General features: G+C 39.9%; 1 protein-coding gene across 1 annotated transcript in view; it reads left to right on the forward strand.

The window, feature by feature from the left end:
* The first annotated feature begins 238 nt into the window (after window positions 1-238).
* Window positions 239-22,286, forward strand: part of ANO10 (anoctamin 10) — a 246,195-nt gene continuing 224,147 nt past the window's right edge. The window contains 4 exon segments of the mRNA XM_025375355.1: window positions 239-325; window positions 4,158-4,224; window positions 16,357-16,506; window positions 21,664-21,861. Of these exon segments, the coding sequence (XP_025231140.1) occupies window positions 16,368-16,506; window positions 21,664-21,861 (337 nt within the window). The 5' untranslated portion in view covers window positions 239-325; window positions 4,158-4,224; window positions 16,357-16,367.

Raw genomic sequence — 22,286 nt, forward strand, 5'->3', positions numbered from 1 at the left:
AATCAGGGCTGCCTTTTGTTTCTTCGGACCGGTTCCAGTCTGGGTTCTCGTCCACGACGACCGCCCAGTGAGGCCCCGCCCCTCCCACCGCGGTTCCGCCCCTCCCGGAGCGACCGCCCAGTGAGGCCCCGCCTCTCCCGCCGCGGCCCCGCCCCCTCTGCGTGTGACCGCGTCTAGGCCCCGCCGCGTCCGCCACGCCCAGCGCTCGGCAGCGCCTGCCCCACTGGCCTGGCCCGCCCCCCGCACCCGGCGCTCTTTTGCCCGGCCTCCGGTTCTCGCCGGCTCTCTGGCCAGCCCCCGAAGACGTGGAGCGCTGCGGCGGCCGGTGAGTGGGGAAGGGCACCTCGGACCCCCAGCTGTCGGCGGCAGTGCCCGGCTCCGTGCAGCGACAGAGCCCCGGCCACTGCAGGCTCCAGGAGTTCCTCCCGGCCGCCGCCCTGCGTTCCCGGGCCGCCTCCCGGTGCCGGCACCCCTGGGGATGGGAAGTGGGACCAGGATAGGCGCGGAGGCTGTGGGGGCAGGGATGAGTGAAGGTGTTGCGGGTAGTGGACGTCGCAGGGGAGGGGAGAGGTTTATAGAGGGAATATGGGTCTGGGGCGAGGGTTTGAGTCCTGAGAGACGCGCGATGAGGCTGAAATTTGGGGCTGGTGGAGTCAGGATGGGGGATGTTAGGGGCCTCAGCGCTCTGGGGAAGGAGGCAGTGAGTGGGGTGGTTGGCGGAGCGGAGTGAAGGGTGGTTTTTAGAAGGGCCAGCTCGGGGTCCCGGGATTCTTGCTTCCTGGGCAGTCCGGGGATCAGGGCGGGCAAGGCTGTCTCCAAGCGGGTTTGGCCGGAGCGGGCTTGCAGGATAATGCTCACGTCGAGGTGATTGGGTTTCCAGGCTTTTGACTGGGACATACTGTGCAGTTTAAATAATAGATACTTGTCTGGCTGGTACCTGGGACACCTGAGAAACGTGGATGGAATGGGGTTCTCCCCTACAGGCAGCGTCTGATTTTCTGGGTGCCTTCACAGCACCAGCATTGGTGTGCGCTGCCTACTGTAAAACCTTGTATTCCAACAAAACGGTGTATGGAGATCCAGACTTAAAAAGTGCAGCTGAGGTTTATTCAGACTCAGGACACAGTTGTATCATATTGCCTTAAATCCTGCGGAGTTTAATCCCGTGGGGTTTAAAGCGGTTAAATCCACTTTGTAGTGTCGACTTTTAATTTAAAGTCATACAAATCTAGAGGACTAGATGTTTTCTAAGGGCCCATTCTGCATGATAAACAGTTTAAAATTCAATGTGGAAAGTAAATCATCTGTTCTGAACAGCTGTTGCTGAAAGAATCGTAGAGTTGCAGATGAATGAAATTTGAAAGCTCTAAAATAATGGAAGGGCATAGAAAAGGCTTGGTAAATTGGGGTGTATGTGCACTTAAACCCATTTAAACTTTTTTCTTTTCTTTTTCTTTTCTTTTTGAGACGAAGTCTTGCTCTGTCACCCAGACTGGAGTGCAGTGGCACAATCTCTGCTCACTGCAACCTCCGCCTCTCGGGTTCAAGCGATTCTCCTGCCTCAGCCTCCCGAGTAGCTGGGATTACAGGCGCCCGCCACCATGCCCGGCTGATTTTTGTGTTTTTAATAGAGATGGGGTTCCACCATGTTGGCCAGGCTGGTCATCAACTCCTGACCTCAGGTAATCGTCCCACCTTGGCCTCCCAAAGTGCTGAGATTACAGACGTGAGCCACCGCGCCTGGCCAACTTTTTTCACTGTAGACACCTTTGGAAGACAGAGAAAAGTATAAGGATGAAAATTAAAATCTGTAGTTTTGCCACATGTAATAACATTTTGATGCATTTCTTCCTAATTTTTGTATTTTTGTGTATATGAATGTACACAAAATTAGGGTAGTGTTGTTACATAATTGGGGTGATAATGTCATATTACTTCATACTTTTGCTTTTTCTTTCCACCTTACATTTTCTCATTTAGCATTTTTGTGGATCAGATTCTTCTTAAACATCTTTGAAAATGCTTATATAATCATCATGTGGATTCATTCTTTTATTAACTATTAGAGTTTTAGTTATGTGCCTAGTACTGTGCTTGGAGGTGAAAAATCATTGTTGCTCAAATAGATATATTTGTCATGGCTTGCATGACAGCTGTACTAAGCCTGTTTCTCATCTATCAGTTAAATTGTCTCTAGCCTTCTGTTTTTATAAGCAATAAACCTTTGTTTTAATGGTTACAAGCACACAATAAGTCTCATGTCATGTGTGAATCAAAAACTGTAATTTTTAATGTGTGTGAGTTTTTGTGTGTATGTGTTAGGAAATTACAGAATTTTTTGGGGAAGAGGATTTTTTTTTGGGGGGGTGGGCAAGGTCTCACTCTGTTGCCCAGGCTGGAGTGTGTGCAGTGGTGCAGTCACAGCTCACTGCAGCCTCGACCTCTGGGCTCAGGTGATCCTCCCATGTCAGCCTCCTGGGTAGCTGGGACTACAGGCAGGAGCTTCACCATATCCAGCTAATTTTTTTTAAAATTTATTTATTGTAGAGACAGGGTTTTGCCATGTTGCCCAGGCTGGTCTTGAACTCCTGAGCTCAATGGATCCACCTGCCACGGCCTCCCAAAGTGCTGGGATTACAGGCCTGAGTTACTGTGCCCAGCCCCTGGAAGAGGCTCTTTTTAAAAAGTTTCTTGTTTTGAAATAATTTTAGATTTACAAAAAATTGCAAACTAGTACAAATTTCCTTATGCCCTTCACCTAGCTTCCCCAGATGTGAACATCTTAGATGATGATGGTACACTTGTTAAAACCCGGAAATTGACATTGATACAATTCAATTGTGTAATCTACAGACCTTATTCAAATTTCACTAATTGTCCCGCTAATGTTTAGGATCCAGTCTGAGATCCTACACTGTATTTGATTGTCATATGTCCTTAGCCTCTTTTAACCTGAGCATCCTCCTAAAAAGGATGACCTGGTGCAGACCTGTAAAGTGAAGCAGGCCTCCTAGAAAGCACACATCTGCCCTGAATTCATATCCAAAACCCATCCCTTAGAAGGAGATATTTATCTTCCTTTTCTATATAAATAGACTACTGTTTGATTAAGATGTATAACATGGCAGGGTGCTGTGGCTCACGCCTGTAATCCCAGCACTTTGGGAGGCTGAGGTGGGTGGATCACGAGGTCAGGAGATCGAGACCATCCTGGCTAACATGGCGAAACCCCATCTGTACTAAAAATACAAAAAAAAATTAGCTGGGCTTGGTGGTGGGCACCTGTAGTCCCAGCTACTCGGGAGGCTGAGGCAGTAGAATGGCGTGAACCCGGGAGGTGGAGCTTGCAGTGGGCAGAGATTGCCCCATTGCACTCCAGCCTGAGTGACAGAGTGAGACTCTGTCTCAAAAGAAAACAAAAAACAAACAAAAAGATGTATAACCAATAAGGCACCTTTTAATTACTTTTATATGCCATTTCTAAATCATCTGGGAGTTACAGAATAGAAAGGATGATCTGAATAATCCATGCTTATTATCTCTTTTATTAGTCTATGAATTGGCAGTGGGAGTCTTTCAAAAATAGAGTGCCAGATGCTGACTCTAGTCCTTGGGTCTTTTGGAGGAAAGAGTAATGGCCTTTACTCTTTACCAAGTGTGACCAACTTGTCCCAGTTTTAAAGGTCTGTGTCTTGGGAACTTCTTCAGCCCAGGGCAACCTCACAGCCTCTAGAGCATTTCTACTAAGAAGCCAGAGTGTATTTCTGACATAATTCTAGCCAAAACAAGCAAACCCTTGGCAGTATCGGGGGTAATGAGAGTAGATGGAGGCATGAGTGAAAGGAGGAAATACTCTTGTTTTCCTCACTGGTGCTTCCATGGCTAGACCCAGCTGGGTGATTGTGTGCAGAGGTCAGTGCAGCATCTAATCAGGCCTGGGCCTGGGCTGTTGTGGCAGGACTGTCTTCAGTATCCTGTGTCTCACCTCTCCTGGACCTTCCTGTGGAATCCTGAGGGCATGGAGTTCCCTCAGGGAGTGGTCCTTACCAGCTTCCCTAAGTTATCTGTGTTACTGAGAAACTATTATAGTAAGGATGGGTGTATGCGGGACTGATTTTCCACTCTCATGTCTGTCTACATCTGTGTAGCTCCCCAAGGCAGCTGCCCTAGGTACAAGGAGGGAGGCTCCCACAGTTGCTCTCACAATTAACTGCCTGCCTGTAGGTAAGTAAGTGTCTCCGCATCTCAGGTCCTCTGGAGATGGCCTGGCCCTCTTTTAGCCTGGCCATTAAAATTGCAACTTTTGTCCTATGGAGATTCCTCTCATCTTCCAGCTTGAGCAGTGTGGCCCTTCATTTTTCTCTTACTGAAGTGTTTCCTATTCTGCTTCATAACTGAGAATACTTTTCATTCCTGTTTCTCCTTGAATCTGGAATAAGGTGATTCCTGAAGACAGTGTTATGCATTTCCTTCTTAACCTTTGAGTTTGTGATAATTCCACTGACTTTTTTTTTCTTTACCCAAACTCAGGAAAAGAATAATCCCCAGAATAAATATTCCATTATTCTTTTCCTGATCCTTGTTAAAGTAACTCTTAAATCTCCACACACTCCCCTGACCTCTCTGTGGTGAACTTAGTGTGTTTCTCTACATCTTGACCACAATGGTCAGACTTTACCTCTTGTGGGCCAGTGATCCAGTTGTTAATGTAAAATGTAAAAGCCACATTAATTTAACTTATTTGTAGGTCTCTCTTTGACCCTGTGTGCAATTCAACACATGATAAAGAACACAATTTGGGATCGCTGTCTCTTGATCCCATGCCACAGGGCCTGTGTGGAACCTGGCCGCTCTGTGCCTTATAATCAGCCTGGCTACTGTCCTGGCTGAGAGTCCCGATCAAAGGGGGATATTGGCTACAATAGCAGTAATCATTCTACCCTCTGGTGCCCAGGAAGTCTGTATGGTCAAATCATTGTTTTTAGATTGGCCCCCAACTGGAACCATAAAGTTTGTGCTACACCTTTGGGAACACTTAAAGCCTTCATGTCCCCGTCTGGTATTTTGGTTCCACTTCTTCATCTTGTATGCTTGGTAATGGTAGAGCAAGTTCGCATTAAGACACTCTGGTAAAAGTAGATTCCAGAACTCAGTTTAGGCCAAGGCTGCCATGAGGCTTCTTGTTTCCACCATTTTACACCTTACACTTGATATTTACGTCATTGGGCCAGCTAGAGAAGAGAGACTGGAGCAAGCCTGGCCAGGGAACTGCAAGATGAAAGTCTGTCACATCCATAACCCTGCTGCTTGTAAAAACACAGAGAGGGGCAGGAATCTCCCAAAGAGAGGGGATCCCCAGAGGTTTTACTATGCAGGTAATTCCCTGAGGAGTGGACATACCCAGGTGGGATTACCACATGGGGACAGACATTTCCTGAGCAGAGGGCACCCCTGGATGGAACTGCAGGGACAGAAAGAAGAGACAGCTTAAGTAAGCTGGCCTGTATGTGCGCTATGGCATAATGACTGGCACAAGTGTAGAGTGACTGAAAATGGGCACAAGAGGAGCAGAGCTGGTTCTTACTGTGGACTGTGTCACTGTAGTGTTCAAAGCTCCAGGAGCATCTTACGTCCTGGAGCCTTACAGGGGCTAGGCTTACCAGCCTCCACTAAAAAAGCCCAGCAGCCTGTCTTCCCTCTACCTACATGATTCTCATTTCTTAAAGCAGAATCCAAGTAATGCCAGCACTTGTGTTGGTCTTGAGATTATTATTGAGCTGCAGCATGCAGCTGCATGATTGTAGCAAAGGTAGTGTTATTTTTGATGATGAGGGCAAAATACGGGCTTTGACTTTATTGACTGGTAAGTTCACAAAAAAAACCCCAAAAAACAGAAGGTTGTCTTCTGATGGCATGGTGTTGTTCAAAGAGCATTGGATTCCAGTTCTGCTTCTGCCACACTGGTGGTGTGACTTTGGCTCTGAGTAACATGATAGTGAGGGGCTAACTGATCTCCAAGATTCCTTCCCCTCTTAAAGAGTCTATCGTTGTCCAGCTCTCTGAAGCCTTGCAGTCTCCTGGATAGGAGCTGGATGGAAGATGATATGCTTATGTATGGATCCTTTTATTTCACATACTGTTGAGTGTGTGACCTTTCCTCAGAATAAACCAAATTTTAAATCTAGGTAGCTTTTATACAAGGTTGGCATGCTTTTAATCTGGTGAAGAAAAGCAAAATATCTTGTATCATATAGTTAAAAAATACCATTTGGCGGCCGGGTACAGTGGCTCACACCTGTAATCACAACACTTTGGGAGGCTGAGGCGGGTGGATCACAAGGTCAGGAGATCGAGACCATCCTGGCTAACACAGTGAAACCCCGTCTCTACTAAAAATACAAAAACTTAGCTGGGTGTGGTGGCACGCGCCTATAGTCACAGCTACTCGGGAGGCTGAGGCAGGAGAATCACTTGAACCCAGGAGGCGGAGGTTGCAGTGAGCCGAGATCGCGCCACTGCGCTCCAGCCTGGGCAACAGAGGCAGACTATGTCTGGAAAAAAAAAAAAACCATATATATATATATATATATATATATATATGTATATTTAACCTCTTTCACCTAAGTTTTCTCATTGGTAAAGTGGAAGCATTAAAGTTTCTTCTTCAAGGGTGAGGATTAATTCACATAAAAATGTACCCTGGTCTACAGCCCAGTGCCTTGCTTGTAGTAAATCATTAGCAAATGATAGCTGGTGTCATTTTGATATTACTATGTATTTATTATATATATTTATATGATCATACTTTACATTTTTTACCTTACAATGTGTTGGGAAATCTCTCCATGTTAATAAATATAGTTGGGTCTGTATCTCAGTATTAATGGTTCTATTGTATTCTTGTACCAGACTTTAGCCAATTTCTTGTTGATGGACATTGAAGTATTAAGTTGTTTTTTGCCGTAAATGCATAAATAAAAATCTGTAATGAACTTTTACATGCATATTTGGCTTAATTATCTTTTTGAGATAAATTCCATAAAAAACTGTAATGAACTATGTATATATTTTGTTTAGTTTTCTTCTAAGAATTTTGGATAAGTTCTTAGAAATGGCATTGTTATATTGAAGAGTATGAATATTTCATATTATTTTTCTTGTTGCCTCTCTGCTTTCTGGAAATGTGATATCAAATTATGACATCTGTCAGCAATGTGTGAAAATGCTAGATTTTCTACACCTATCCCCAAACTGGGTTCTTTCCATCTTTTAGCTTCAGCTGATTTGAAAAGGGAAAAGTATCTTATTGTTACTTTGCATTTTTTAAATTGGTGACTCTGGACATCTTTTCAAATGTGTCTTGGCATATTTCTTTTATGAGTTGTATTTTTGTGTTTTTGTATTTTCTGTTGTTGATTTGTAAGAACTCTTTGTATATCAGGGATAGTGAAATTTGTCTGTCATATTGCAAATATTGTTAAGGTTGCGCCTTGTATAATGAAAGGCATAAAGTATCTCAAATGAGAATAATCAGTGAGCAAATAATATATGAGTTTGTAGATAGTGGTCATATACATGTTTAGAATGGAAACCTGCTTTTAGTGTTTCAGCAAAATTGTTTCATGATCTGGTTATTATGAATAAGGTTGTCCTTTTATTACTCACATTGAACAATGCATAAATGTTCAAAAACGTTGACCTTTAATGCATGTCCCCACATAGTCTGCTAAACACTTTATTGTTCCCTTAAACTAGCCATTCTTTCCAACTTTGCTGTTTTTTCACACATAGTTATTCTTGCCATATCCAAGGCTGGAAACCTTGGGGTTATCTGTGTATTTAGCGTAAGTTGAATGCTGTCTGGCTCCATCATCCCTTCCCAGACAGTGCCCTCTCCTGAGGCCACCCCTACGTTTTGGGTTCCTGCTACTGTACTTAGCCCATGTGTTAGAATAATTTGATGTGTGCTTGCTTCTGCTACTAGACTAAGGGCTCCTCAAAAGCAAGATGTAGACTTTATTTACCTTTGTACCTTTAGACTCTCATGGCTTGGCTCATAGTAAGCACATGATAAGTGTTTATTATATTTGGTATTTCCATTTTGAAGGTGATGAACTCAGCTTCTGTATTCTACTGGTAGGTTAATATTCTTCCCCACCAGCTTTTTATTATGAAAAATTTCAGCCAGGAGAGTTAAAAGAATACCACAAAGAATACCCATATTCTCAGCCAACAGATTTACTTACTGAGATTCGTATTACTCTGACACAAAATCCTCTGCTCAGAAACCTACAAGAATGTACTGGCCACTGGATCAGATGTAAACTATAGCATTTGTTATCCTTAAATGGCTGCATCTAATAAAACGTAGCCCTCTGTTCTGGTCAGGCCAGTCTTCTTATTGTTCTTTTCCCATGCTGTCTTTATTCTTGCTTCATTGATTTTACACATTGTTCCCTTTTGTAGAACATGCGTCCCTCATTGTCTGGTCCAGAATTTTTATGCATTAAGTGTTCTGACTGCATTATTAGCTATTTTAGGTGACCACTAGATTTTGTCTTGAACTGATTTCCTTCGTTGAACCTAGCATGTTGAATATTGATTTGGCTGGTATTTTTCAATAGCATTCCTGATACATTTGGAGTATAATTTGATTTTTTTGTTGTTGTTGTTTTTTGAGACAGAGTCTTTGTCTGTCACCCAGGCTGGAGTACAGTGGTACGACCTTGGCTCACTGCAACCTCTGCCTCCCAGGTTCAAGCAATTCTCTTGCTTCAGCCTCCTGAGTAGCTGGGATTACAGGCGTTCGCCACCATGCCTGGCTAATTTTTATATTTTTAGTAGAGACGGGATTCCACCGTGTTGGCCAGACTGGTCTCAGACTCCTGACCTCAGGTGATCCACCCACCTCTGCCTCCCAAAGTGTTGGGATTATAGGCGTGAGCCACCACCCCTAGCCTGGAGTATAATTTTAATCCAACATTCACTTAAAAGACCTTTTTTGCCCCTGACAATACCTAAGCTCTGTTAGAGGAAAAAAAAGTTGAATGGTTCAAGCAAGATATCCTGAATCTGTTTAATCAGATTGCCGCAAGATTATGGTTTCTACTGAAGAAAGGAAAAATGTTATACAGTGTTGGCCACTTCCTTTGTGATTGTTCCCTTGAGTTTGATTTACCTTTGTACTTTGGAGTCATTAAAGCTTGTATGAAGTGCACAGTTAGAATAAGTATGTCTAACGTCTGAAAATTGCCCTGGTTGAGAATCACTGGGTTAGATAGGGTCACCTGGAAAACATTTTAGAGCAAGGCCTTTAAGCCTTAACTGACTGACTCCATTTGTATGTCTCCAGGTTGGCTCCACTATTTTACAAGCTTCGTTACAGAGCTGAAGGTGGTGTCCCTGAGAAAGTTAGGGAAACTGGGAAGGAAGCTGAGGCTGGGGAGAAGTTTATGATTAGTTTTGGTTTTATTGAGACAAGTGTTAGTGCCATAACAGTGTTGGAAACTCCTGAGGGAGCTCAACTTAGAAGACGAAACTAGCGACAGATTACAAAGACAGCAACACAGAGGTTAGAGTTTGAATTTAAGAGAAAGAAAGAGGGTTTAGAGGGAGAAATAATATAGAAAGAAGGCAAAAGTCTTGGGATTGTTTCTTGGGCATATATATATATATATATAAATAAAAATATTTAATTTTCTTTGTTCCACTGCACTCAAAGGAGAAATGATTTGGGCATATTTTTGCAGATAGTGTTGGGAGAAGCCAGAAGGAAAAGGAGATTCTAGAGGAAGGGAGAGAATCAAGATGTTAAAGCATTCTGGAAACCAAGGAAAGAGTCTATGATAACTTTGAATTTAAATGGAAGCGTTTTGTTTTTTGTGCATCTAAAAGTGTTGTTATTATTTTTTAACAGCAAGTTTGGGCTATTCCAACAACAGTATCTTTGACACACTAGATAGACTACCTCTACCCTATGGCTACTTACTGCCAGACTTACCGTATTTGTTCTTGCTGGTTAGAGCTGGAAACTTGATCAGAGTTGACTAGAATTTCTCTGAAGAAAGTTTAATTGCAGAGTTTTAATATTCTATTTATACTAGTAGCCAATAATAAAAAGGTTACCATTTGTTGCATGCCTACGATGTGGCAAGCACTGTGCTGTACATGTCTCTCATTTACTGTCACACCATTCAGTGTGGCATGTACTTTTATTTTTTATTTTATCTTATTTTTTTTGAGACGGAGTCTCGCTCTGTCACCCAGGCTGGAGTGCAGTGGTCGGATCTCGGCTCACTGCAAGCTCCGCCTCCCGGGTTTATGCCATTCTCCTGCCTCAGCCTCCCGAGTAGCTGGGACTACAGATGCCCGCCACCTCGCCCGGCTAGTTTTTTTGTATTTTTTAGTAGAGACAGGGTTTCACCGTGTTAGCCGGGATGGTCTCGATCTCCTGACCTTGTGATCTGCCTGTCTCGGCCTCCCAAAGTGCTGGGATTACAGGCTTGAGCCACCGCGCCCGGCCGCATGTACTTTTATTAATCCCACTTTACAGAAGAGGATAAATAAATTGCCTAAGGTCACATAACTGAGAGGTCATGAATTGAATTTGAATTTATGTCTGTCTGTCTCCAGAGATTAAGCTCTTAACCAATTCTAATAGACATAATTAACCAAAGTCCAAACCACTAGAACAAAACAAGACAGAGGGATTGTATGCTATTAATCAGAGTAAGCTAGACTGCTGTGTTGTTTAAATCCTGACACATGTAATATGCTCAAACATAATAGATTTCTCACTCATGTAACTGTTCAAGGCAGGTATTCTGGATTGGTGGGTGGCTTAACTTCCTTCTGATTTAGGAAGCCATACTTTCCTGTGTTGTATCTCCCCAGTATCCCAAGGGCCCATGGAAAGGGAAAGAAAACATTGTGGAGAGATAGAACCACTCCCTTAAAAGTCTTCGTCTGGAGTTGTGAGTACTTCTGCTCACATACTATTGTCTAGAATTTAGTCCCATGCTCACCTAACTCCAACTGTGTGGAAAATGTAGCCTAGCCGTGTACTTAGACAAGGAAAGGGAGAGTGGATTTCAGAGGATAGCTCAAATCTCTGCCACAGGAACGAAGGAAAAAGGATTGGGTAGAGAACTAGACAAGAAACTCTAAATAAGGTCTTGAAGATTCTCTTGATATTCTCCTGAAGTTATCCTAAAAATGCAGGTTCTTTTGGGGTTCATTTCAGTCAATAGGATACAATTTCATAGGCTTTCATTTTTACAGATTGGTAAGGACTACTTATTAATTGGCCATTAAATAAGTTATTGAGGATTACTCGTATTTAGTATTCATAAAATAAAATTGGTATACTTCTAGAGTTTATTGAAGTCTAATTCAGCAATCTACTAAAATGTCTAGCTGTTTTTCTGTGCCTGACAGTGTTATAAAGATTAATTTGCAGACACTTGCATGTACAGTCATGTGTTGGATAATGACATTTCGGTCAACAACAGACTGCATATATCATGGTCCCATAAGATTATAACAGAGCTGAGAAATTTGTGTCATCTGGTGACATCGTAGTATAACACATTAGTCATGTGTTTGTGGTGATGCGGATGTAAACAAACCTACTGTGCTGCCAGTTGCATAAAAGTAGCACATACAGTAATGTACAGTACATAATACCTGACAATGATAATGAACCCATTTTTACTGGTTTATGTATTTACTATACTATACTATACTATACTCTTAATCATTATTTTAGAGTGTACGCCTCCTTATATTAAAAAAAGTTAACTGTAAAACAGCCTCAGGCAGGTCTTTCAGGAGGTATTCCAGAAGAAGGCATTGTTATAGGAGATGACAGCTCCATGTGTGTTACTGCTTCTGAAGACCTTTCTGTGAGACAAGATGTGGAGGTGGAAGACAGTGATATTGATGATCCTGACCCTGTGTAGACCTAGGTTAATGTATTTGTGTCTTAGTTTTTTAACAAAAATGTTTAAAAATTTAAAAAATTTAAATAGAAAACAGCTTCTAGAATAAAGATATAAATAAAATATTTTTGTACAGCTGTACAGTGTGTTTGTGTCTTACCCAAGTGTTATTACAAAAGTCAAAAAATCAAAAAATTTATAAAGTTACAGTTAGCTAAGGTTAATTTATTATTGAAAAAAACTTTAAAAAATATATTTAGTATTGCCTAAATGTACAGTGTTTATAAAGGCTACAGTAGTGTACAATAATGTGCTAGGCCTTCACATTCACTCACCACTCACTCACTGACTCACCCAGAGCAACTTCCAGTCCCGCAACCTTCATTCATGGTAAATATTCTATACAGGTGTATTCATTTTTAAGTTTTTATACTGTATTTTCACTGTACTTTTTCTGTGTTTAGATACACAAATACATATTATTGTGTTACAGTTGCCTACAGGATTCAGTGCAGTAACATGCTGTATAGGTTTGTAGCCTTGGACCAATAAGCTATACTGTATAGCCTGGGTATGTCATAGGTTATGCCATCTAGGTTTGTATGAGTACACTCTATGATGTTTCCACAACAGTGAAACTACCCATTTCTCAGAACTGTCTTTGTCATTAAGTGATGCATGACCGTAAATGGTTGGAATTCTCCAAATTGTCAGAAGGATCCTTTGTTATCAGTTCATTGTTGGTATTGTCTTCAGTTGGTCATGATTTTGGCTTGAGGTTTACTCTTTGGCTGCTGACTATTTTTTGTTATTAATATTTGGGCACTGTGTTACTTGTTTTATATATTTAATTTTACTTTAGGTCAGAAGATTCTGTAATATGGTTTCACTTTGTCATTTTATCTTGAACTGTTCAGCTCATCTTCAACAGAGTTGTATGGTAGACAATTCAAAATTAAGATTTCATTTAGTAGGAAAAAACATAGAATTTGGATATCTCTAATGACTCTATTTTCTCTAATTTTAAGCTGTATATCATGGGAAACTAACTTCTTGCTTACTATGAGCTTAACAAAGTAATTTCTTCATTCAATTTTCCTCTTGGTTTTTAAAGTATAAATTATAGGGCTTTAGGAAGATTACGTAGAATTTTGTATGTAGGTACCTAGAAAGTGTCTTATATGTAGTGAGAAATTCAACAAAAGAGAAATTTAGTAAAGAAGAAATTAAAGTTAAAAGGCAGTAGGGGAGTTCCTATATTACAAATGCTGTCTGTTCACTAAATATGATATTGCTATGTTCTAGATGCCAGATCGTTTGCAATCATTTCTTTCTGTCTTAACACTCTTGGCTGGGCACACTGGCTCACACCTGCAATCCCAGCACTTTGGGAAGCTGAGGAGGGAGGATTGCTTGAGCTTAGTAGTTTGAGACCAGCCTGGACAACACAGGGAAATCCCATCTCTACAAAAATAAAAAAATTAGCTGGGTGTCATGGCACGCAACTGTGGTCCCAGCTACTTGAAAGGTTGAAGTGGGAGGATTGCTTGGGCCCCAGAGTTTGAGGCTGCAGTGAGCCACAATCACACCACTGCACTCCAGACTAGCCTGGGTGACAGAGCAAGACCCTGTCTCAAAAAAAAAAAAAAAAAAAAAAAAAGGCCAGGTGCAGTGGCTCACACCTGAAGCTGAAGTCCCAGCATTTGGGGAGGCCAAGGCGAAAGGATCACTTGAGCCCAGGTGTTTGAGATGAGCCTGGGCAACATGGCAAAACCCTGTCTCCACAAAAAATACAAAAATTAGCTGGGCGTGGTGGCACATGCTACTGGACTCCAGCCTGGGCAAAAGAGTGAGACCCTGTCTCAAAAACAAAACAAAACAAAACAAAACCACAAAACAAATACCATTTCATTTTCTTTGGTGGAAATATGCTGATGAATCCTCTCAATTTTTGTATGTTTGAAAATAGCTTTATTTCTCTTTTATTCTTGAGGCATATTTTGGCTAAGTATATAATTTTGGAGTAGCCATAATATTCTCTTGGTACACTGAAGATACTCTTTCAGTCTAATTATTGGTCTTCAAGGTATTTTGTCTTTATTTTTCTGCTTTAAGATTTTCTCTCTCTTGGCTTTTCTGATATTTACTACGCTTTTTAAAATTTATCTTGATGGAGGTATATAGAGATTCTTAAATCTGTGCCTTGGTATATAGTTTGTCAGCTTTGGGAAATTCTTGGTCAGTCTCTCTTCAGATATTGTTTGTATTCTAATACCTCCCCCTTTTAGTTCCTTGTCTCTTACTCTTTTTACTGTATTTTCTTTGTTTTTTTTTTTTTTTTTTTTGTCCTCAGGGCTTAATTCTAGATATTTTCTTTGTGCCTGTGTTATTATTCATTGGTTTTTATCTTTAGGTTTGTCCGATTTTCTATAAAGCCTTCCTTGGGTTCTCAATTTTGACTCACATTTTTAAATTCTAGAATTTCCATTAAAAATAGTTTTCAGTTCTTTGCCAAAATTATCAATCTTGTCTTTTAGTTCTTTGAATAGATGATCATTATTTTAAAGTCCTTTCAACTACATTATTTGGATCTATTATGTGTTTGTTTCTATTGTTTGTTACTATTTTTTGTTTCGTATGTACTAACTTTTCTCTTGATTAATAATACAAACCTAGAATTTAGTTCCTATCAGGGTTATCTAATTCTCGTTCACTATTCTGTTTAGAATGTAGCCTTTTCAGGTCCCAGTTCAAAGTGGGGATTTTATCTGACTGACTTCCTTGATCGGCTCTCTACTAATTACACGTTTTGTCCCCAAGCCTCCCATGGCCAACAGAAGCCCTGCTTAGCTTCTTACCCTCTGAGCAGAGACTCCAGAGAAACTGGTTGCAAGTGCTTAGCTGTCTTCTGGACTCCATTATTTCCCACTGCCTTGTTTTTTTTTTTTTTTTTTTAGAGACAGGGTCTTGTTATGTTGCCCAGGCTGGTCTTGAACTCCTGGGCTCAAGTGATCCTCCAGCCTGTCTCCAAAATAGCTGGGATTACAGGTGTAAGCCACCATGCCCAGCTTAGTTGGCTTTTTGTTATTCACAGATTTTTTAAAATACAGGTCACGTATTCCTTATCCAAAATGCTGGGACCAATAGTGTTTCAGATTTTGGGTTTTTTCAGATTTTGGAATATTTGCATTTATATAATGAGATCTCTTGGGAATGGGACCCAAGGCTAAACTTGAAATTTATGTTTCAAATGCACTTTACACACATAGCCTAAAAGTAATGTTATATAGTATTTTAAATAATTTTGTGCGTGAGATCAACTTTGTGTTAAGTACTTATGTGTGGAATTTTCCACTTGTGGTGTCACATATATATGCACATATTTATGTATGTGACTGTGGGTGTATGTTGTCTAGTTGTCTTCAGCAGAAGAGTTTGAACCCTTTAATCTACTGTCCTGGAAGTGGAAGTCTTGGCTTGTGTTCATAGTTAATGTGTCACTTTGAGGATGTATAGTTTTGGAGGAAATGTATAGTAGTGGTTCTGCCTAGCTGAGATGGGTACTGTAGAGAGTTCCATATAATTACACCCTGACTACTCATTACCCACTAGCATTTTTCTTTTTCTTTTTCTTTTTTTAGTAGTTATATTCAGCCCAGTTGTCTGCTTCTATAGATTTAACCCCCAGCTATCCTTTCCTCTTCATTGTCATTGTTCAGACCAGTATCAGCTTTTTCTAGACTACTTTAATGGCCCCTAACTGGCCTCCCACACTCTAGGCTGACCCTTTGTGATCTGTAATAGCTCCCTACTGACTACATCAGTTCCCTGCTCATAATGAATTGGTGACTCCCATTGTATGTTAGACAAAGCCCATTTCCTTTGTAATCTGGGACCCTAGTTGGATACCAGCTGATTGCCACCTTTCTTTCCTCCTACACAAAGTTAATGTTCCAACCATACCTAACCATTTGTATTTCTCTGAGCCTCTTGGCTGTTTTTTCATCATAATTTTCTAGGGAAATAAAATTTTGTCTACTTAGGATACCTCTCATTGTGTATCTGGCAAACTCCTATTCATTCCTCTGAATCCTGTTCAGATGCCACATTCTTTGAAAATACTTTCTTATTGTGTGACAGCACATTTTACATCGTTATCCTTCATTTACACAAATGTCTATTCTGCTACATTCTGAGCTGCTTATAGAAAAGGATGGTGTTCTTTCCAAAGCTTGGCTCACACATGTACTTTGAACCATTGGTTGAGTCTGTCATATAACCCATCTGAATCATGAGAAATTTGCTTTGATCTTGGAAGCCAGAATTAGGTATAATTGAGAGAAAATGGAAGTCTATAGCATATTTCTCTTTGCCATAATAACAACCCGTTTTCACTCTTTATTTTAATTTTCAGCAGATTTGTCAAAGATGAAAGTGACCTTATCAGCTTTGAATACTTCTGAGAGTTCTTTCACGCCTTTGGTGGTCATAGAACTTGCTCAGGATGTCAAAGAAGAAACCAAAGAATGGCTGAAAAACAGAATTATAGCTAAAAAAGAAGATGGAGGTGAGTAAAATAGTCACTACTCAGACTTAGTCTGGCCTCCCACACTGTATGCTCAGTCACTAAAAATGTATTTGCAAATGTGTTTTATAATTTTCATTGATATATTTTATATACTAATGTTACATTTTTTGCCTTTTATTATGTCTGGGACTTGAAAGGAGGTCCTAAATCAACAGGAGGCTTTAAGTTCCCGTGAAACTGAAAGCAGCATGAGTGGTTTTCTTCACAGCTCTAAATAGTATGCCTGCTACAGTGTTTGGTGCATAGTAGGTGCTTAAAAAATATCTGTCAAATGAATGGACAAGTATCTATTGTATGCTCTTTGTGTGCCAGTTATGGTACTAAGGGAGAGAGAAATACAGTCTCTGCCTGCAAAGATGTTACCATCAGGGTAGAAAGAAATTTAAAATAAAGAAAAGTACTTGGAAGAGCTGTCACAAAGCAGTGCATGGGATGAACAAATGAATCATGTGTATATTTACTGTAAAAGTAAAGGGAAGGGCTAGATGACACTGTGGCAGTACTTTCTGCAGTGGCAAGGAATGACTTCAGATGCCAAGGTTTAGCCTTCTCTTGAAAGGTGACATGGGTTCCCAGTCTGGGTGAGAAAGCAGTGGGTGTTTTAGTGTTTTACATGAGCAAATATTTTGTAAACTATACAAAACAACACCTTAGTCTGCACAGAGTCTCTGAACACTGGACTAAGACTCTTAAAAAAAAACAAAAAAAACACAAAACTGTTACTATAAACTGAAGTTATTTCTTAAGAATAAAATTGGAATCAAAGTGGAATTAAAATTTTTTTCAAATAGTTGAACCAGAAGGAAACTTAAAAACAAGAGTATTTGCTTGCAGAAATGTGAGCATTTCACTGATCTTAAGTCTGTTGTTTAAAATTTTTGTGATTTAAGAATTATATAGTGTTTCAGTGTGAAAGATTCCAGTGTATTCCCTGCCGTCTTTTTGCCGATTGTGTGCCTCCAGGGACACACAGGGAAGGGATGGGAATCTTTCCACACTTTTTGGGCGATCATAAAAAATCTTCCCAAAAAAGTGTTCAGCATCTTCCAGGTGAAGGGAGTGGATTTATACTCATGTTTACTTTTATTCTCTTCCAACCTGCTATTAAATTGACAATAATAATAAAAAATATGTAAAAGACCAAAGTCACATGGACCAAAAAAAAAAAAAAAAGAAATAAGAGCAGCAAAAATTGGAAGCTAGGAAACAGGTGGCTGAATAGTTATTGACTTGTCAGATTTGAGAAAGCCAAAAGTTAAGCTGACAGGGAAGGAAGTTGAGATGCAATTTGGTTTACTCTGCACAATACCCACAATGACTCAGGAATTAGGGACACTGGACCTATGGAGGTGGGGATAAAAGTAGGACCAAGAAGAAAAGGTAACTGGCTGAGATTCATTTAAGAAATAATACAGAGTTTCAAATAGCTAGAAGGAGGATATTGAATGTTCCCAACACAAAGAAATAATAAATGTTTGAGATGATGGGTATGCTAACAACCCTGATCTGAGCACTCTACATTATATGTATTGAAATACTACTATGTACTCCATGAATATATACAATTATTATGTGTCAGTTAAAATAAAAATAAATAGATCCTCAAATCCCTTCCATATTCTACAACCCCAGCAGAAGACTTGAGGTTTATTCTCTGGAGATGGTCAGATGCATGGTTTTTGGCATAGGAGTCTATACACAATTGAAGGCACAGATTCTGAACTGAAAATAAGATACTGAATACCATTCCCCTTTCCCCTACTCCACCACTCACATACCTAATTTAGTTTCCAAAATATTAGCAGTGAGATTCACACCTCGTAGGACGCAGATTGGACAATCTTTCTTTGGAGAATCTGACCAGCTTAAGACAAAATAACTAAAGGTGCAGAAATCAGGGGGTTGCTAACGGAAAATTATTTGACCAGAGTACTTTACATTAAAGGCCATCCTTGATGAGCTCCATCTAAGCCCTCAGAACTTCCGTTTAGCCTCATACAGCCCCTTTCTTAAATGTGAACATGTAATAAAAGATCACCAAACATCTGAGAACAATTCCTAACATGAAAGAGAAATCTAAAACTAAACAGATTAAAGCAACAGACTATTCAGAAGAAGAAAACAAAAAAATAATAAAAATCTCAGCACTCAGAGTTGTGAAAAGATGTAACATCTATAAATCAAGAATAGGATATTATAAAAATCATTTAGGAAAAAAGCAGCTCTTATAAAGTGAAAATACGAAGTTAAAATGTAAAAACTCAGTAAAATTACTAGAAGATCATGTTGAGAAAAGCCTCCAAAAAAGAAGAGCAAAAAGGTAAAGAATTGGAAAATATGAGAACAAATAATAAGAAAATTAAAGGACTAGTTCATGAGGTACACGTCTGAATAAAAGGAGTTCTAGAAAGAGAACAAAGAAAAGTGAGGTGTGAGGGCAGAGTGAAGAAAGAGTTCTCCATGAAGATGATGTTGATAGGTTATCTTTCGTGTCAGTGGATCAAGGAGAGAGACAGTTGGCAGAGAACTTGGGGGATTGGCTTACTGATAGGTACATAATAAACTAAGCAAATGATAAAACAAGACAGCAACTTTTGGGAAAATGGAAAGTATGAGAAAGGAAAATCATAGCATACTGTATATAACATGTAGTCATAATCACATACTGACTTGATGTAACCAAAGGATGATTTAACCATATTGTGAGAATAGGTAATGGGAATGATGAATGGAAATGGTGAAGAAGGAAAGTGAGCTAAAAATCCTCATCTTCAATGGTTAAAACTGAAAAATCAAGAAATAGCTCTATAAGCATGTTATTTGATGACGTGAAAACAACTAACAAAGGAATCACCTGAACAATTTGAAAGGGAAAGGTTAATGGAGGGGAGGAAGACCTTACATTAAAGGCCATCCTTGATGAGCTCTATACAAGCCCTCAGAAATTCCGTTTAGCCTCACAGAACCTCTTTCTTAAACATGAACATGTAATGAAAGATCACCAAACATCTGAGAAAAATGCTCTTTTTCAAAGCAAAATGTTGACAAGTGGTTCTTCATAAAGGTTATACCAGGCCAGGCATAGTGGCTTATGCCTGTACTCCCAGCACTTTGGGAGGCCACGGCAGGAGGATCACTTGAGGTCAGGAGTTCAAGACCAGCCTGGCTAACACAGTGAAACTCCATCTCTACTAAAGTTACAAAAATTAGCTGGGCGTTCCCAGTTATTTGGGGACTGAAGCAGGAGAAGCACTTGAACCTGGAGGCGGAGGTTGCAGTGAGCCAATATCGCACCATTGCACTCTAGCCTGGGTGACAGAGCGAGACACTGTCTCAAAATAAATTAATTAACTAACTAATAAAAAAAGGTTATACCAGTTGCTGTCCCACTAAAAATGGCTGGGATGCCTTTCCCCAAAAACTCACTGTGTCTGTTTGGGTCTTCCAAACAAGAGATGGGATTTGATGAACAAGAAGTTTATTGAGAGAAATATTTGTGGAAAGAAGGAGGAGGGAGCAAGAATGGGTCTAGAGAGCCTTCAGACTTTGTCAGTTTGACAGTTGTTAAAGGAGAGAAGAAAGGAAGGAGAATTGAGTTGGAAGAGCCTCAGACCACAGCCCAGTTCTGAGAAAGTAACAGCCAGGCTTAAAGTTGCCCTTTAAAGGAAACTTATGTTGTGCAGAAATGGCCTTGTTCCAGTATCCCCTCTGTGCCCCGCTGATGGCTGGAGGCAGCTGGGAGAAGCATCTTAAGGTGTGGCAACAGGAGCCTGGCAGTCAACCCTGTTCTTCAAAGCAGATTGTCTTGAAGGGAGAGCTGGTGGAGTGGGGTACCTTCACAGCTACCACGCTCACCAACCTGTTATCAAACTTTCCATCTTTGCAGTGTGAGAGGTGAGAAACAGCATATTGGTATAGTTTTTACATTTGTCTTAATATGAGTGAGGTTAAGGATCTTATATTTAAGAGCCATTGGTATTTTCTGTAAATCGAATATACCTTTTACTAAAGTCTTTAATAGCTTTACTGTATATTACCTAGATAATAGTGTCATAATGCATTCATCTTAATATATTAAACCATTTGATAAATGAAGTACAAATTCTGCTCATGATCCTGTTATCATCCGATTAATATTTTCATCATTCCTGTCAACCATCCCTAGAGGGTAAATACTAAAGAAATAAATGTACCTTTAAAAGTTTAAAGCCGGGCGCTGTGGCTTATGCCTATAATCCCAGCACTTGGGAGGCCGAAGTGGGTGGATCTCTTGAGCTCAGGAGTTCAAGACCAGCCTGGGCAACATGGTGAAACCCTGCCTCTACAAAAAATACAAAAAAATAGCTTGGCGTGGTGGCACACACCTGTAGTCCCACCTACTCGAGAGGCAAAGGTGGGAGAATCTCCTGAGCCTGGCAGGTGGAGGTTGCAGTGAGCCAAGATCATGCCACCGCACTCCAGCCTGGGCAATAGAGTGAGACCATGTCTCAAAAACAAACAAAAATTGATGTAGGTGGAAATAATCTCTTTTCTTTATAATCTTTTAAATAATAATTACATGTATATGATCAAATCATAGCATCTCTTTATGTTTTGGTAACTTATTTCAGAAAAATATTAAACCAAATAGAACATAGAAATTGATGGGAAAAATCACTGAAAAGTTATATTGCTTTTTATTATTTAGTATTTAACAGTCACAAAATCTGTTATAGTCCAGTGTAATTGTATTACATTTTGGTTTTTCTTTTTACTGAAACATTTTGTTCCAAATTAATTTTCTTAAATTTTGGTCTATTGTGTTTATATTAAACTGCAATCTTTGTTCTATATTTTTATTTAGTGTACTTTTATACCTAGAGCTCATAAATATTGAATTCTTGTCTCATCTGCTTCACATTTGAATAAGTGGCAGGCCACTTAGTGCTACATTTTTCAGTTTTTGCATTTATTGAAAAACTATAAAGAACTGCCATCCCTAATGTACTTATGTTATTTACTTGGAAGATGGATTTAAATTGTTAATATAATTTCTTTTTCTTCTACCAGACTAGAAACATTATATTTATTGAGAAAGTTTTTATTTTTGAAACGTTTATGTTTGTCTAAGATTGTACTTATCTTTTGTTTTTGAAGGTGCCCAGTTGTTGTTTAGACCATTGTTAAATAAATATGAACAAGAAACACTAGAAAATCAGAACTTATATCTTGTTGGTGCCTCCAAGATTAGAATGTTACTGGGAGCAGAAGCAGTGGGATTGGTAAAAGAGTGCAATGATAACACCATGAGAGCCTTCACATACAGAACCAGACAGAACTTCAAAGGTTTCGATGGTAAGCCCTTAGTTCTTTGTCTCTGTTAGAATCCATTTATCAAAAAGAAGTTTATGATGAATAGATCAAATAGTGAATATTTTTTCAGTAAAGGATCAAATAGTGAATATTTTAGGTTTTGCAGTCCGTGTGGTCTCTGCTGCAATTACTCAACACTGCCATTGGTAGAGCAAAAAAGCAGCCATAGACCATAAGTAAGTGAATGGGCGAGGCTGTGTTCAATAAAACTTTATTTATAAGACCATGTGGCAGGCTACATTTGGCCTGTTGCCATCCTTTGCCTCCCCTGGATGAACACAAATTAGAAGAACACATGTAACTTATTTATATTATTCTATTCTAATTCTTATGAGTATTCAGTAGCTTGATACAGAAAAATCATTTTTTTTGAATGCAGAATGATTGTCACCAATCAATTCTAAGTT

The sequence above is a fragment of the Theropithecus gelada genome, chromosome 2 (genome assembly GCF_003255815.1).
Source record: "Theropithecus gelada isolate Dixy chromosome 2, Tgel_1.0, whole genome shotgun sequence".
NCBI classification, from domain to species: Eukaryota; Metazoa; Chordata; class Mammalia; order Primates; family Cercopithecidae; genus Theropithecus; species Theropithecus gelada.